The 17,967-nt window shown below is 48.1% G+C and overlaps 2 protein-coding genes across 2 annotated transcripts; both read left to right on the forward strand.

Moving 5' to 3' along the window:
- The first annotated feature begins 2,868 nt into the window (after positions 1–2,868).
- LOC133752811 (UV excision repair protein RAD23 homolog B-like) lies at positions 2,869–4,059 on the forward strand. The gene has a single exon (XM_062183117.1). It carries the CDS (start codon positions 2,869–2,871, stop codon positions 4,057–4,059), a length of 1,191 nt encoding a protein of 396 aa, XP_062039101.1.
- A 6,418-nt stretch (positions 4,060–10,477) lies between these two features.
- LOC133752812 (UV excision repair protein RAD23 homolog B-like) lies at positions 10,478–11,458 on the forward strand. The gene has a single exon (XM_062183118.1). The coding sequence runs from the start codon at positions 10,478–10,480 to the stop codon at positions 11,456–11,458; it is 981 nt and encodes a 326-aa protein (XP_062039102.1).
- The last annotated feature ends 6,509 nt before the right edge of the window (positions 11,459–17,967 follow it).

The raw sequence follows: 17,967 nt of genomic DNA on the forward strand, positions 1-17,967 counted from the left end.
CCATGCGGGTGCAGGGCCCAAGCACTTGGGCCATCCTCCACTGCCTTCCCGGACCACAGCAGAGAGCTGGACTGGAAGAGGAGCAACCAGGACAGAACCGGCACCCCAACCGGGACTAGAACCGAGAGTGCCAGCGCCGCAGGCAGAGTATTAGCCTAGTGAGCCATGACACCGGCCTCCTTGTGCAAATTTTGGAACTCTTTACTTAAAAGAGAGTTGGTCTTCTGTGTATAAAGTTAATAAAAAATGTATCTTAGTGGAGAATGGGACAGAGAATGGGAGAGAGAGGAGGAGAAGGGGCAGGAGTGTGGGTGGGAGGGCGGGTATGGTGGTAAACATCACTGTATTCCTAAAGTTGTACTTATGAAATGCATGAAGTTTGCATTCCTTAAATAAAAGGTTTCTTTTGGAGAAAAAAAGCCTGTTCAAGTAATTTGCCCTTTTCTTAACCAGATTGTTTGTTTTCTTGTTGTTGAGTTTTTCGAGATCTTTATGGATTCTGGCAAACTTGTTTCTTTAAAACATACCAAAACCCGCATGGGAGACCAGGAGGAAGCACCTGGCTTCTGGCTTCAGATCAGCACAGCGCACCGGCTGTGGCGGCCATTTGGGGGGTGAGCCAACGGAAAAGGAAGACCTTTCTCTCTGTCTCTGTCTAACTCTGCCTGTCAAAAAAATTTTTAAAAATGAAAAAAATCAATAAAACATGCCAAAAGATTGAAATTAGAACATAAAAGTACATATTTTCTAAATAAATCACAGGAAGAAGTTTCAGAGTGGAGATTTGGGAAAGACCTCCTAAACATGGCACTAAAAGCAACATCCCAACAATTTTTAAAGCAATCAGTTGCAATGGGAAATTATCTATATCTGCTCTGCAAAAACCCATTACGCAGGCAAGTAAGCAAAGTCAAGGTACAGACTGTCAGAAACAAATGCAAACCACCATCTAACAAAGGACTTAGCAGTACAGTGCATAAGGCTACTTCTGAAAGTCCACGAGATACAGGCACTGAAAAGATGAGTTCAGGGGCAGGCACTTGGAACATGAGTTAGGCTGCTCTAGGGATGTCTGAATCCCATATGGACATCTCTGATTGAAGTCCAGGCCCCGCTGCAAATCCAGCTCCATACTAACGCACAGCTGTGAAGCACAGGTGACAATCCAATCCGTGTGCCCCTACCACAAATGTGGGAGGCCAAAAAGGACTTCTGAGCTGCTGTCTTCAGTCTGAGCCAGCCCTATCCATTGTGGGCATTGAGGGAGTAACCTGTAGTTGGAAGACATGTCTGTCCCTGTCTCCTGCCTCTCAAATACAATGAAAGAAATCAGTATTTAGAAAAATATGTTTATTTTAGTGCCAGGAATGTTTAGATTCCTGCACATGTACTCCAAATACCATTTTCAAGCACTTTATAAATCACTGCCATTGTTTTCTTCAAATCTGCAAGGTAGAGCACCAGAGAGAGCAGGAGCGAGAGACAGAGACACTTCTCCAGTTACTCACCACAATGGAACCTGGCAGAGGCCAAAGCCATGAGGCAGGAACTCCACTCCAGTTGCCCACCACAATGGAACCCCGCAGAGGCCAAAGCCATGAGGCAGGAACTCCACTCTAGTCACCCAAGTAGATGGTAGGGGCCCTGGTAATTGGGCCAACTTCTGCTATGCTAGCTGCATTAGCTGGGGGCTATTGGGAAGTGGAGAAGCAGGGCCTCAAACCACAAATCCCATATGGGATGCTGGTATCCCAGGCAGCAGCTTCACCTGCTGTGCCAACAGGCTGGCCCTCAACCACGAATTCTTTAATCAGCAAAGATGACTTTGGGGAATAAAGGAGAAATCCAGATGTTCACCCAGCATCCCATGTTAGAGTGCAGTGAGGCCCAGCTCCCCTGCTTGTCATCCAGCTCCCAGTTGATGGGTCTGGAAACAAGCCCAGGATGGCCCAAGGGCTTGCGCACCTGCCACCAGCAGGCAGACCTGGGTTGAGTTCCTGGCTCCAACTTCAGCCTTGCACAGCCACAGCTGTTCTGTACACATGGGCTCTGAGCCATACCACGGAAATCTCTCTCTATATATATATCTGTCCCTCTCTGTATCACTCTGCCTGCAAAATGAGAAAATACTTTTTACAAGTCAACAAATGGAACTATATCAAATAGACATCAGTTATCCTCGGATGTTGTTAAGTGCATGGAGGCTGAGGCATACATTAGCCCATTGGTGTTTTAGAGGTGAAACATGGGGGATTTCATAGCATAGCTTACACTTGGGTGGCAAGAGAGACTGCACAGCTATTTAAAGGAGCAGAAAGAGCAACGTGCAGGAACAGAAAATGGATGCGCACAAAGGCATACAATGTTCAAGAGCTTAGTACAGAGTTAGCGAACGGAGAAAGTTCTAGAACGGTGAGCAGTCTCCCAAAGGGATGGAAAAGACGCTGCGAAGCACCAGCAGCCGAGACAGAGGAGCCGGGAGCTCCGCTCCGAGTGCATGGATGGGCGAGGCCGTGCACCGCGAACGGGTGGCGAAGGAACGTGCGGGCGTGGGAGGGCCCCTCTCGGCCACCGTCACGCGGGGAGCAACGGGTACTCCTCTCTGGGGGGGGGGGGGCTGGCGGAGCCACGGCGGCCATCTTGAGCCCAGGGGCCCGGGCGCTGCGGAGGCCAGGGCTCACGAGAGAAGGCCACCGCGGGCAGAGCTCGCCGGCCAGGGCCGTTGGCACCCGCACCCGCAGGGTCCCCACAGCCAGAGCCAAAGGCAGAGTGAGGAGCGCGGCGGTCCCCGCCCCCCAGGCCTCACGCCCGCCCGCCGCCCGGTGGCCAGCACGCGCCCCAGCCCGGGCAGCCGACCAGGCCGCGGCCATGCGCCTCACCCTCCAGGCCGGGCCGCAGCTCACCTTCCACATCGACATTGACCCCGGCCAGACGGTGAGGGCCCTCAAGGAGAAAATTGAAGCCGAGCAGGGCAGAGAGGCCTTTCCGGTAGCGGGGCAGCAGCTCCTGTATGCGGGCCGCGTCCTGCAGGATGACGCTGTGCTCAGAGACTGTCAGATCCCCGAGCACCACGCTGTGACGGTCCTGGTGGCCAGACCCAAGGCGGCGACCACAGCCACAGCCACAGCTCGGCAGTCCCAGCCTGCCACCACGGCCGGGCCCCCTGCCCGCGCAGCATCGGCTGGTGCTGGGGCCCCAGCGCGCGAACCTGCCTTGCCCACCGCGCCCGCCACGTCCGCGCCTGCCACTTCCACGGGTGCACCTGCTGGCGCACCTGCCTCACATCCAGCTGCAGGGCAGTCGGCAGGCCCGCCAGGGGCTCCAAGCCCTACACCAGATGACGCCATCGCGGGACCCTCCTCTGGGGCCCAGCTGTCTGAGCAGGCAGCAAGGGCGCTGCTGACATGTCCGTCTTCCGAGCAAATGGTCGCCGAGATCGTGTCCATGGGCTACGAACGGGAGCACGTCCTTGCAGCCCTGAGAGCCAGTTCCAACAACCCTCACAGAGCCGTGGAGTATCTTTTAATGGGACTCCCCGGAGACAGGGCAAGTGCGGCCGAGGTCGAGCCCCCTCAAGCCGGTAGCAGCGGAGCTGGTCAGTCTTCAGGGGTGGCAGCAGGTGCAGCGGCTGCGACATCGGGTTCTGGAGGACACCCCCTGGATGTCTTACGGAATTTACCAGATTTTCAAGAGTTGAGACAAATCATTCAGGACTTTCCATCTTTGCTTCCAGGAGTGCTACAACGCATATGTCCACAGAATCCTCAATTAGAAGATGAACTTAGACAGTACCAGGAGTATTTGGTTCATATGCTAACTACCCCAGAGGAGGAAGCTGGCAGTGAAGGAGGAGGAGGAGTTGAGAGCACAGAAACTTCAGAAGCAGAAAGAGAAGATGGCAGCTACATTGAAGTAACACCTCAGGAACAGGGAGCTATAGAGAGGTTAAAGGCATTGGGCTTTCCTGAAGGACTTGTGATACAAGCATATTTTGCTTGTGAGAAGAATGAGATCTTAGCTGCCAGTTTGCTATCTGACCTGGCTATGGAGGAGGACTGAAAGTGACTCTCTTGTGGCTCACATCTCATGCCATTTGTTATGCTGACTTTGTATCCTACAGCGTTTTGGATGACTTGGGTTTATGTTCACCATACTTGGCATCAGAACTAGATGCTGGGGCAGGGGCGGGAGTCATATGATGCAGGGTGGGGAGAGGTACCCTGCCTGTCTGCTTCAACCAGCAGATGCCTCAAATCCACACAGTGTGCAAAGTAAGTTGCTACCCACCAGCAGCCTCTGCAGGTCCTCATTTCTCCTGTGAAGCACCACGTAACTTCTAATTTTCTCTCTTTGCAGTGGACTCCATCCACAATTGTAGTTTTTGTTATTTCTTTGATACGACTTCTACTTTTCCTAGGTTTCCTTTCTGTGGTCTACTGTCCTATTATTTCTTCTTTCTGTCTTGGATACAACACTAAGTCATTTTGCTGGGAATCTGTTTTCAGTGGGTTCATCCAGAGTACACCCAGAGTAATGTAATGCACTTCTTTCTAGTTCTTTTGTTCACATTGGTTTTGGAAACAGTGTCTCCTCCATAGAAATGTTTGTAAAAATTTATTTATATATTTGAATATCAGAGTTACAGAGAAGCAGAGGCTGAGTTAGAGAGAGAGAAATAGAGAGATTTCTTCCATCTGTTCAGCCATATGGGGAGTAAAATTTTGGCTTGACGACCTCTCTCTCTACCTCTGCCTCTTTGTAACTCTAGCTTTTAAATAAATTAATGAATCTTAAAAAATACCTCTGTTATTGTAATGTATGTGAGCCCTGTCTAACGTGATTCGAGTAACTATAGCTGGAAAGGCAGTGTGATGTTGCTGTTCTCGTTAATTTTCTTTGGTTTTTATTAGAAGAAAAATAACACATGTCAATATCTGTGCACATTATAGTTTTATTGCAATAAAGCTTTGAAAATATTCATTTACTTGAGAGTTAGAGTTACAGATAAAGACTGGGAGAGGGGGAGTGCTGTGGTGCGGTGGGTTAATGCCCTGGCCTGAAATTCCAGCATCCCATATGGGTGCCAATTCAAGTCCCGGCTGCTCCATTCCAATCCAGCTCTCAGCTATGGCCTGGGAAAGCAATAGAAGAAGGCCCATGTCATTCGGCTCCTTAACCCGTGTTGGAGACCCAGAAGAAGTTCCTGACTCCTGGCTTCGGATCAGTGCAGCTCCAGCCGTTGCAGCCAATTGGGGAGTGAACCAAAGCATGGAAGACCCCCCCCCCGCCTCCTTTTTCTCTGTAACTCTTTCAAATAAACATCTTCTTTTAAAAAACAGAGTGGGAGAGACAGGAGTAGGTCTTCCACCCAGTGGTTCACTCTCCAAGGGCCACAATTGCAGGAGCTGACCCTGTGTGAAACCAAGAACCAGAAGCTTCCTCTGGGTCTCCCACACGGGTGCAGGGGCCCAAACATTGGGCCATCTTCACTGCTTTCCCAGGCCATAAGCAGAGAGCCTGTTGGGAGGAGGAGCAGCTGGGACATGAAACAGGGCCCTCATGGCATTCTGGCACAGCAGGTGGAGGCACAGCCTACAATGCCTCAGGACGGGCCCCACAATAAAGGTTTAAAGCCACACTTGCATGTTTGTTATGGACGTGTCCCATTGAGAATTTATGACCCTTGAGGCCCATGCACAAGAGCAACATTCCCTTCCCCTCTCTATTGCCTTTCTTTGGCAGAAACTGGTCGTAAGTGAAAGACCTGCCCAGCTAAAAAACCCACTGAATGGTGAGCCAGTTCAGAATTCAAACGAGCATTTCAAAATCTCCTTTCTGGTATTTGTAAATGCAGCGCTTTATTAGAGAAGAATCTATTACTATTGAGACCACCTATAAATATTACTGTCAACAAGAGTAAGCTGTTGCATGGCACTTGCTGTTGGGACTAGCTTATTTCACTAGGTAGAACAGATTCAAGTTGCATCCATTTGGTGTCAAATGACAGGATTTCATTTTATACTGCTGTGTACTATTCAGTAGTGTACATATACCATAATGTCTTTATCCAGACTTCAGTTAACGGACATCTGGGTTGATTCCCTCTCTTAGCTATTGTGAATTGAGCTGCAGTAAACATGTGGGTAGAGCTAACACTTTGATATGCTGATTCCATTTCCCTTGGGTAAATTCCCAGGAATGGGATGTTTGGGTCATCTGGTAGCTCTACATTTAGAATTCTTTTTTTTTTTAAATTTTTGACAGGCAGAGTGGACAGCAGAGGGAGACAGAGAGACAGGTCTTCCTTTTTGCCGTTGGTTCACCCTCCAATGGCCACCGCGGTAGGCGCACTGCAGCCGGCGCACCGCGCTGTTCCGATGGCAGGAGCCAGGTGCTTCTCCTGGTCTCACATGGGGTGCAGGGCCCAAGGGCTTGGGCCATTCTCCACTGTACTCCCTGGCCACAGCAGAGAGCTGGCCTGGAAGAGGGGCAACCGGGACAGAATCCGGTGCCCCGAACGGGACTAGAATCCGGTGTGCCGGTGCCGCAAGGCGGAGGATTAGCCTACTGAGCCACGGCGCCGGCCCTACATTTAGAATTCTGAAGTATCTCCATGCTGTCTTCCACACCAGCTGTACCAATTTACACTCCCACCAACCATGGGTTAGGAAACTTTTCCCACATCCTGGCCAACGTTTGTGGTTTGTTGACTTCTGTATGAAAGACATTCTAACGCGGGTGAGGTGAAACTTCACTGTGGATTTGATTTGCATTTCCCTGACAGCTTGTGATACTGAACATTTTTCCATGTGTTCATTGGCCATTTGAATTTTCTCTTTGGACAAATGCCTATTCAAGTAATCTGTGCATTTCTTAACTGGATTGTTTGTTTTCTTGTTGTTGAATTTCTTGAAATTTGTGGATTCTGGTAAAGTTGCTTCATTGAAACATGCCAAAGATTGAAATTAGAAGACAGAACTAAGGATTTTCTAAATAAATCACAGGAAGGAGTTTCAGAGTGAAGACTAGAGAAAGGCTTCTTAGATGTTAAACTTCAAGCAACATCCAACAATTTTCAAAGGAATCATTTGAACTAGGAAATGTGCTGTGCCTGTTCTGCAAACACCCATCATGGGTCAAATAAGCAAGGACAGGCAATAGGCCAATTTATGCGCAAACCACTTATGTAACCAAAAGACTCACTCGTAGAATGTATGAGAATATTCTGGAAAACACACGTCACAAGGCAACAAAAAGATGAATCGAGGGGCAGGCACTTGGACCATTAGTTTAGGCTGCTCTAGTGATGTCAGTCCCACATGGACTTAAGTGATTCAAGTCCAGGCTTCACTGCAAATCTAGATCCATAGTAATGCCCACCTGGGATGCACAGGTGATGGTTCAATACGTCTGTCCCTACCACTAATGTGGGAGGTGGGAATGGAGCTATGAGCTGCTCTTTAGCCAGGCCACCCATGGTCTGTGGGCTCTGAAGGAGTGAACTGGTGGATAGAAGATGTGTCTGTCCCTGTGTTCTGCCCCTCAAGTCTAATGGAAGAAAGCATTATTGAGAAAAAATGTTTGTTCTAGTGCCAAAAATGTCTCGCTTCCTGCACGTGTACTCAAAATACCATTTCCAAGCACTTTATAAATCATTGTCATTTTTTTCATATCTTCAATGTGGGAGCAGGAGTGGGAAACAGAGACACTCCTCCAGTTGCCCACCACAATGGGACCTGGCAGAGGCCAAAGCCATGAGGCAGGAACTCCACTCTAGTCACCCAGGTAGATGGGAGGGCCCCAGGTTCTTAGGCGCCACATTCTGCCTCTGTGCCAGCTGCCATAGGCTGGGGGCTATATTAGAAGCAGAGGAGCTGGGTCTCAAACCAAAACTCCCATACGGGATGCTGGCATCCCAGGCAGTAGTTTCTCCTGCTGTGCCAAGAGGCTGCCCCCAACCAGGAATTCTCTAATCAGCAAAGCTGACTTTGGGGAATGAAAAGGCCATCCAGAAATTCTCCCTGAGAGAAATCTCGGACACTCTGTGGCCAGCAGAACTTCCTTGACACAGTGGGTCAAACACATCCTTACGACAGAAATGCAGAACTAAAAGAGGGGGTCTCCCAACATGGAATGAAAGGCAGTACAACAGCAGGTGTCCAGAGAGAGGTACGCATAGGACAGAGACTGAACTAAGGAGAAAGTGCTGATATTTCACAGAAAGGTAGAAGGAAGGATCTGGAATATTTTCACCATCAAGAAATGTTGTTGGGGAGTCAGATGTGTTGACCTTGGTTTGCACATTACCCACGGTTTCCATGTATTCCAACAACGCACACTGGACTCAGTGTTTGGCATAGCAGTGTAGACACAGATTGGGACACCTGCACCCCACACCGGTATGCCTGCCTATATTCAAGTGCTTGCTTGGCTGCCAGTTTGAGTTTGCTGTGGATGCAGGCGCTGGCGTCCAGCAGGGGATGCATCACATACTTGGATCCCTGCCACCAACATGGGATCCATGGACTGAGTTCCTGGCTCCTGGCTTCTGCCTGACAGCCCCAGCTGTTAACCAGGGTTTGGGGAAGCATATGAAGGAGGAGAAACCTCTGTCTGTCTTTTCTTGCTGTCTCTCCACATTTCAAAATAAAAAATTGCAAAGGTGGTGAGTTTCTATTAAAAAATTACATGGTATCACATGCATATGTAAAGTTTCTATACGTCAATGCAAAAAGAATTTCAAGGTACAGTTGTTGTGGGTTTGGAGACAACATGGGAAGCCAGCATCCCTTGTGAGAGTGTTAGTTCAATGCCCAGCACCTAGCTTGTCATCGAGCTTCTGGATCATGGGCCTGGGAAAAAAGCCAAGGATGGCCCAATGGCTTGGGTACATGACACAGCAGGCAGACTGGACTGAGTTCCTGCTCCAACCTATTCTGTGGGCATTGAGCCACAGCATGGAAGATATATACATATATGTGTGTGTGTGTGTGTGTTCCTCTCTGTATCACTCTGCCTGCCAAATGATCAAATATTTTTTACAGATCAACAAATGGGTCTGTATCAAATAGATTTCACTTTTTCTCAGAACATTGTACGTATCTGAAAGGTGGCTGAAGCAAAAATTAACCAATCGTTGTGGTTTCCACAGTGTGAGCAGAAACACTGAGGATTTATTTCATACCATATCTTACACTTGGGAGAGAGGGGAGATTGCACAGAGAGTTAAACAGGGAGTCTGGTGGCCCCTTCAGACACAGGTAGAATGTCCTGCACAAGCAGGCTGCCAGTTGTGGCTGGAAAGACTCTCTCCAGGAAACTGGCATTTCCTCTACTAACAGCTTCCTGTGCTGCATGTGTGACCTTGCAGATTTAAATCACACCTTCAGGGTGGGTGCAATCTTTAGTCAGAGCTGGCAGGGGAAGGGGATGAGAACCTGGGGAGAGTTGGATCAGCTCCAAGAGACCCTGGCTATTTTGTGTGACCTTGCAGTTTAAACCATGCCTTCCATAGAGTTGCGCTCTTCCACCCAGAGCTAGCAGTGGAGGGGGCTGACCCCTATGGAGACAGACGGTCTCCAGGAGAACCCTGCCAGCTCCTTGAGCCCCAAGCTAAACAGCACAGTATGTGAAACCCCCTGTCCAATGGGCACCCCCAATACCTTAACTCAATTAGCATATAGTGCTGCCTTAAAATCCGAGGACACTTCCTCAAAGCCAGTGTGCTGCTGGGGCGTGCCACCTGGTCTTCTGAAGCACCAGACACGTTCTCGATCGCTTGTCAATGCCACAAAGTTTCTGCCTCTTTGCAAATAGTTTCCTGGCTTTTCATTTCTGTACTAAGCTGGGGAGAGGAAGCTATGAGACTCGCTCCGGCAACCATCCTCCCTTCATGACGGGTAACAAAGAGCACACGTGTAGGAAACAGAAAATGAATAACACAGAGATATACACCTGTTCAAGAGCTTAGTACAGAGTTAGCGAACGGAGAAAGTTCTAGAACGGTGAGCAGTCTCCCAAAGGGATGGAAAAGACGCTGCGAAGCACCAGAAGCCGAGACAGAGGAGCCGGGAGCTCCGCTCCGAGTGCATGGACGGGCGAGGCCATGCACCGCGAACGGGTGGCGAAGGAACGTGCGGGCGTGGGAGGGCCCCTCTCGGCCACCGTCACGCGGGGAGCAACGGGTACTCCTCTCTGGGGGGGGGGGGGGCTGGCGGAGCCACGGCGGCCATCTTGAGCCCAGGGGCCCGGGCGCTGCGGAGGCCAGGGCTCACGAGAGAAGGCCACCGCGGGCAGAGCTCGCCGGCCAGGGCCGTTGGCACCCGCACCCGCAGGGTCCCCACAGCCAGAGCCAGAGGCAGAGTGAGGAGTGCGGCGGTCCCCGCCCCCCAGGCCTCACGCCCGCCCGCCCGCCCGGCGGCCAGCACGCGCCCCAGCCCGGGCAGCCGACCAGGCCGCGGCCCTGCGCGGCGGCGCCATGCGCCTCACCCTCCAGGCCGGGCCGCAGCTCACCTTCCACATCGACATTGACCCCGGCCAGACGGTGAGGGCCCTCAAGGAGAAAATTGAAGCCGAGCAGGGCAGAGAGGCCTTTCCGGTAGCGGGGCAGCAGCTCCTGTATGCGGGCCGTGTCCTGCAGGATGACGCTGTGCTCAGAGACTGTCAGATCCCCGAGCACCACGCTGTGACGGTCCTGGTGGCCAGACCCAAGGCGGCGACCACAGCCACAGCCACAGCCACAGCTCGGCAGTCCCAGCCTGCCACCACGGCCGGGCCCTCTGCCCCCGCAGCATCGGCTGGTGCTGGGGCCCCATCGCGCAGCCCTGCCTCGCTCTCCGCGCCCGCCATGTCCGCGCCTGCCACGTCCACGCCTGCCACTACCAAGGGTGCACCTGCTGGCGCACCTGCGTCACATCCAGCTGCAGGGCAGTCGGCAGGCCCGCCAGGGGCTCCAAGCCCTACACCAGATGATGCCATCGCGGGACCCTCCTCTGGGGCCCAGCTGTCTGAGCAGGCAGCAAGGGCGCTGCTGACACGTCCGTCTTCCGAGCCAATGGTCGCCGAGATCGTGTCCATGGGCTACGAACGGGAGCACGTCCTTGCAGCCCTGAGAGCCAGTTCCAACAACCCTCACAGAGCCGTGGAGTATCTTTTAATGGGACTCCCCGGAGACAGGGCAAGTGCGGCCGAGGTCGAGCCCCCTCGAGCCGGTAGCAGCCGAGCTGGTCGTGAAGAAGCTGGCAGTGAAGGAGGAGGAGTGGACAGCGCGGCAACCGAAGAAGCATCAACAGCAGATGGCAGCTATGTTGAAGTAACACCCCAGGAATTGGCAGCTATAGAGAGGTTAAAGGCTTTGGGCTTTCCTGAAGGGCTTGTGGTTGAAGCATATTTTGCTTGTGAGAAGAATGAGGAGTGGGCTGCCAATTTTCTCCTGGAGCAGGACTTGGAGGAGGACTGAAAGGGACTCTCCTGTGGCTCACTTCTCCCGCCGTTCCGTTCGCTGTGCTAACTTTGTCTCCTACTGCTTTTTGCATGACTTGGGCTTACGTTCACCATACTTGGCATCAGAACTAGATGTTGGGGCAGGGGCGGGAGTCATACGATGCAGGGTGGGGAGAGATACCCTGCCTGTCTGCTTCAACCAGCAGATGCCTCAAATCCACACAGTGTGCAGAGTAGGCTGTCACCACCAGCAGCCATTGCAGGTCCTCATTTCTCCTGTGAAGCACCACGTAACCTTTTCTTAGTTTCTCTTCAGGTGACTGCTGTCCAGTCTTTTTTATTTCTTTATTTTGACTTAGATAAAACACTAAATAACTTTATTTGGGTTTCCCTGTTTTTAGTCCAATCATCCAGACTAGCTATATCCAGACTAGTTATTGCCTTGGTTTCTATTTATGTCACATTGGTTTTGGAAACCCTCTGCATCCCTAGAATTTAAGGTCTCTGTTTCATGGCAATACTAAGGAATGGCTTTGTGTAATTGCCAAAAATGTTACAGCATCTACAAGCAGTATTGTCAAGTTATTGATGGTTATTGCTTCTTCATGTATGTATGAAATTAAATGTTATGAGGCCTGTTCTTTCATGTTACCTACCTTGGGTGGGTAAGGAAAGAAAAGAACCTGTTCTTCATATGAGAATATTTACTGTTATCTTAAAAGTTTTTTATTATTGAGTTGAATGTGAGAACTTTTTTAACTGATTCAGGAGAGTAAACATGTATAGACAGTGATTTTGCTTTTAGTATTTTTTTAAAATGAGGATGTGTCTAATATTGTGTACTTTATAGTTTTATTACAATAAAATTTTAAAAACAGCATTCCATGTTTTGGAATGGATGTGTGCCTTTTTGATACAAACCCATGATAAAAGCCCATGGAAAGGGGCCTGTGCTCAGCAGGTTAATGCCCTGGCCTGAAGCGCCAGCATCCCATATGGGCGCTGGTTCGAGACCCGGCTGCTCCACTTCCAATCCAGCTCTCTGTTGTGGCCTGGGAAAGCAGTGGAAGATGGTCCAAGTGCTTGGGCCCCTATACCCACATGGGAGACCAAGAAGAAGCTCCTGGCTCCTGGCTTCACATAGGCACAGCTCCAGCCATTGCAGCCATCTGGGAAATGAACCAGTGGATAGAAAACCTCTCTCTCTCTCCCCCCTCTCTGCCTCTCCTCTCTATGTATGACTCTGACTTTCAAATAAATAAATAAATAAATCTTTAATTTTTTAAAAAAAAGCCCTTAGGGAAATGCAGCCTTCCCTTCCTTCTCCCTTGCAGTTTCCTCAGCAGAAATTTGTTTAGGAGAAAGTTGTAAGTCAAAGGGTTGCCTGTTTAAAAACTCAATGAATGGGGCTGGTGCTGTGGCATAGCGGGTTAAGCTCCCTTCTGCAGTGCCAGCATCTCATATGGGCACCGGTTCAATTCCCAGGTGCTCCACTTCTGACCTGAGGAAGCAGCCAAAGATGGCCCAAGTGCTTGGGCTACTACACCCACATGAGACCCAGAAGAAGATCCTTGTTCTTGGCTTCTCCCTGGCCCAGCCCTGGCTGTTGTGACCATTCGGTGAGTAAACCAGGTGGATGACCTCTCTCTCTCTCTCTCTCTCTCTCTCTAACTCTCCCTTTGAAATAAAATAAATAAATCCTAAAAAAAACAAGTAATGCTTATTCATTTCAGAATTTACATATGCGTTTCAAACCTGGGTTTATGATATTTGTAAATGTTGTGCTTTATTAGAAAAGAATCTATTACCATTAAGTCTCCTGAGTGATTTTACTATAAACAAGAGTAGGCAGACAATACTGTGAGCCAGCATTTTCACTGGTTGCAAGAGGGTTGAGATCTTTGCAAGGGTTGGGAGATGTGGCTGGAAAGGACTTTGGAAAATATAAGGTGAAGAGTCATATTCCAAGAAAACTTAATATCAAAAACAATGACAGCAAACTGTAGCAGTTTAGAACTGGTGCTGGGGGGGAGAAAAGCCCTGAGGAGTAGGCAGAGAAGTTCTATTTGTGGTGACCAAAATGTTGGCTAATTGAATTATGGTGCTATTGCACCCCTTTGTGAATACACTAGAAACCACTCAATTGTCGCTTCTGATTTGTGAATCTAATGTGAATTTATCTCAATAATGCTGCTTCTTTGAAGAGTTTTTTTTTTATGTATTTGAAAGGCAGAGAGAGAGAGAGAGAGAGAGATCTTCCATTCACTGGTTCATTGCCAAATGGGTATAATGGCCGTGACTGGTCCATGCCGGAACCAGAAGCCAGGAGTTTGATCCAGGGCTCTGACATGGGTCCAGGGGCCCAAGTATTCAGGCTATCTTCTGCTGTCTTCCTGCAACATTAGCAGTGAGATGGATGAGAAGTGGAGCTGCCAGGAGTGAAATTAGGACTCATTCAGGATTGGAACAACAGTGGTGGCTGACTGTTCCTGTCTCTCAAATAAAATAAAAATAATTAAAAATTTTTTATTTTAGTGCAAAATTTTCAGATTCATACATAGATTTTCATAATATGTATTTCCACAGACTTTTAAAAATATTTATATTTATTTATTTGTTTATTTGAAAAGCAGAGCAACCAAGAGACCTTCCATATGGTATTTCATGTTCCCTGTGTCTGCAATAGGCAGGTCTGGGCCAAAGCACCCCGAGGAATCTAGGAACTCCATTCAGGTCCCCCATTTGTGTGGCAGGGATCCAAGTACTTGAGCCCTCATCTGCTGTTTTTCCAGGTGCATTAGCAAGAAGATGGATTAGAAGCAAATTAGCCATGTCTCAAACCAGCACTCTGATAATGGGATGTTGGTATCACAAGCAGTGGTTTTTAAGCTACTGCACCACAATACCAGCCCCTATGAACTTTTTAAATCCCTCATATAAGGAATTCTCAAAATCCAACAGTTTAGTAAAAACAATCTAATTAGAAAATGAACAGAGAATGTAAAGAGACATTTCAGCAAATGGGATACATGGATAGCAAATATGGACATGGTGACATGTTCTGCATCATTAGCTATCAAGTAAAGGCAAACTTACCTGGGCCTCAGTGTTTCTTCCTGGGAAAATGCAAAGATAGGGAAAAGAGGTGTTAAGTCAGAACTGGGGAAAGTATAGGAGTAGATGATTGGATGAAAGGAGAGCAAAGAGTAATGAAGATATGAGGCTTGGTCGATATCCTGTCTTGGGCTAGAGTTGGATACAGCTTGACCATGTTTCTCATTTCTCCCTGAATTACCAACCTGAAAATGCCAACTCATCAGCCAGGGAAGAGATCACTAGTAGAAGCCAGGGCAGCCCATGTGGTTATAGCCCAGCCTCTATATTATTGACTGACATAATTACGTAGGGCTAGGATTGGCACACTTTTCCTGTAAAAAGTCAGATATTAAATACTTTTTGGGTATTCAGGCCAGATGGCCTCTTTGGCAACTACTCAACTGTGCCACTGTAGCATGAAAGCAGTCACAGATAATATGTAGATAAATGAATGTGGCTGTGTTCCCATAAAACTTCATTATTGAACACTGAAATTCAAATTGCATATAATTTTCACATGTCCCAAACTATTTTATTGTTACTTTATTAAGCACTTAAAAAATATAAATGGCATTCTTAGCTCATAAGATGTAAGGAAACATCAAGAGTTAGCAAACCAGTATAACAGTTTGCTGACCCCTGATATAGAACTTAGATGAGGAGGTTTGTAATGGAGTATGTGTACAATTGACACTTAATACTTGATTTACAATGCAGTGATCTCCTTTAGATCCAAAAGCTCTTTTTTAAAAATTATTTATTTATTTATTTATTTGAAAGGGAGAGAGATGGAGAGAGGGACAGAGAGGGGATGGGGAGATTCTTTCTACTGATTCCCTTCACAAAGGGCCACAACAGCCAGGGTGGGCCAGGCCAACCAAGCCAAAGCCAGGAGACAGGAACTCCACCCAGGTCTCCAAGGTGGTAGCAGGGGTCTAAGTACTTGGGTCATCCTCCACTGTTTTCCCAGGTGCATTAGCAGGGAACTTAGACTCATAAATTCTACTTCTAGAAACTAATCACTAGGGATCAACATTGTGGGACGACAGGTTAAGCTGCCACTTAGGACGTTGGTATCCCATATTGGAGGGCCAGTTGGAGCCCTGGCTTCTCCATTACCAACCTGGCTTCCTACAAATGTACCTGGGAAGGCAGTAGATGATGTTCCAAATACTTGGGCCCCTGCCACCCATATGAAAGACCCAGCTGAAGTTCTAAGCTCCTGGCTTCAGCCTGGATCATTCCCAGCTATTGCAACCACTTGGGATATGAACCAAAATCCTGTTTTATCACCAGGATATAATTATGGTTGTGCACCAAAATTTGCAAGCAAATACAGTTATCCCATCCCAGACTATAACAATGATAAAACTGGACATTTAAACATCCAATAACAGAAGAGTGGCTCAAATATCTGCAGCCATCCAAAGGACAGAGTGGAAATGCAGCCATGTCAACAATTATTTTGTAATCTGGAGAGAAAGTAAAAGTGGCCAAATATTCACAACTGGTAAACCTCAGTGAAGGCTCTATGTGTGTTCACTGTCAACATTTCTATAGATTAGAAATGTAGGGGCTGGCACTGTGGCACAGTGGGTTAAAGCCCCAGCCTGCATCCCATATGGGCACTGGGCTTGAGTCCCAGCTGCTCCACTTCCAATCCAGCTCTCTTCTGTGGCCTGGGAAAGCAGTAGAACATAGCCCAAGTCCTTGGGCCCCTGCATCCACGTGGGAGACCCGGAAGAAGCTCCTGGCTTTAGATCAGCTCAACTCTGGCCAATGCAGTCATTTGGGGAGTGAACCAGCAGAATGGCAGACCTCTCTCTCTGGCTCTACCTCTCTCTGTAACTCTTTCAAATAAATAAAATTCTTTATAAAAACAAAATGTAAAAGCAAAATTGGCAACATTTTTCTTTTAAGATTTATTTATTCATTTTAAAGGCAGAGAGTGACAGAGGGATCTTCCATCTGCTGGTTTACCTCCCAGATGTCTGTAATATCCAGGGCTGGGCTAGGCTGAAGCCAGGAGCCAGGAGCTTCTTCTGGGTCTCCCATATGGGTGGCACCTGGGCCATCCTCCGCTGCTTTCCCAGGCCATCAGCAGGGAGCTGGATAGGAAGTGGAGCAGCTGGGACTTGAACTGGTGCCCATATGGGATACCAGTGTTGTAGGAGTTGGATTTAGCCACTATGCAATGCCAGTCCAGGACATATATTTTTTTTAAAAAATGGGGGTTGATGTTGCTGGGGCTAGCACTGTGGTGCAGCATGTTAAGCTACCGCTTGGGACACCAGCATCTTATACTGGAGTGTCAGTTCAAGTCCTAGCTACTTTGCCTTCTCATCTAGCTTCCTGCTAATGTGCCTAGGAGTTGGCAGGTGATGGCCCAAGTACTTGGGCAAGCAACCCACATGGAAGATCTAGATAGGGTTCTTGGCTCCAGGATTCAGCCTGGCCTAGCCCTCACAGTTGAGGACATTTGGGAAGTGAACCAGTGGATGGAAGATCTCGCTCTGTCTCTCATTCTTTCTCTATCAATCTGCCTTTCCAATAAAGCAAATAAACAGATTTTTAAAATAGAAAAGTGATTGTTTTTTAAAAATAGAAAAGTGTTTTTTTGTGAAATATAAATTAATAGACCTGCCCAGACCCATCCTCAGCCCAACAGAACTATATGTGTTCTTGCTGCCAAATAAAGGTAACAAATGCTTTATCTCTTTCACAAGAAAGTGGTAGAGATTAACCTTAACTGAATGTTTGTCTAACTACTTAGTGTCTGTTTAAATCACAATAAATAGCATTGTGGCACAGCAGGCTGCCACCTGTGAAGCCTGTGATGCCAGCATCCCATATAGAATGCTGGTTTGAGTTCTGGCTGCTCTGCTTCTGATCCAGCTCCCTGCCAATACACCTGGGAAAGCAATGGAGGATGTAGCTAGTACTTGGGTCCCTACTACCCACATGGGAGACCCAGATGAAATTCCTAGTTCCTGGCTTTGGCCTGGCTGGGCCCCAGCTGCTGTTACCATTTGGGGAGTGAACCAGCGAATGGAAGATCCCTTTCTCTCTCTGTCACTCTGCCTTTCAAATAGATAAATATTTTTTTTTAAAAATCACACTAAATGTAATTTTAACTATAAAGTGAGATTTTAAAAAAAAGTATGAGGGTACTTCAGAAAGTTTATGGAAACGAATTAAAATGTAAAGTTATTTTGGTGCGAAAAACTTTCGAAAGCCATGCATACACAGAGTCTTCAAAAAGTTCATGGAAATTGCACACTATGAAGAAATTATAAATGGATTTCAAAAATTTTGAACCAAACCAATCTTATTTTTCTTTACGTTATTTATTTCTTTTCATTTTATTTGAAAGTCACACAGAGTGATCTTCTATCCTCTGGGATACTCCTCAAATGCTGGCAAAAGCAA

The sequence above is a fragment of the Lepus europaeus genome, chromosome X, assembly GCF_033115175.1.
Source record: "Lepus europaeus isolate LE1 chromosome X, mLepTim1.pri, whole genome shotgun sequence".
Taxonomy (NCBI): Eukaryota; Metazoa; Chordata; class Mammalia; order Lagomorpha; family Leporidae; genus Lepus; species Lepus europaeus.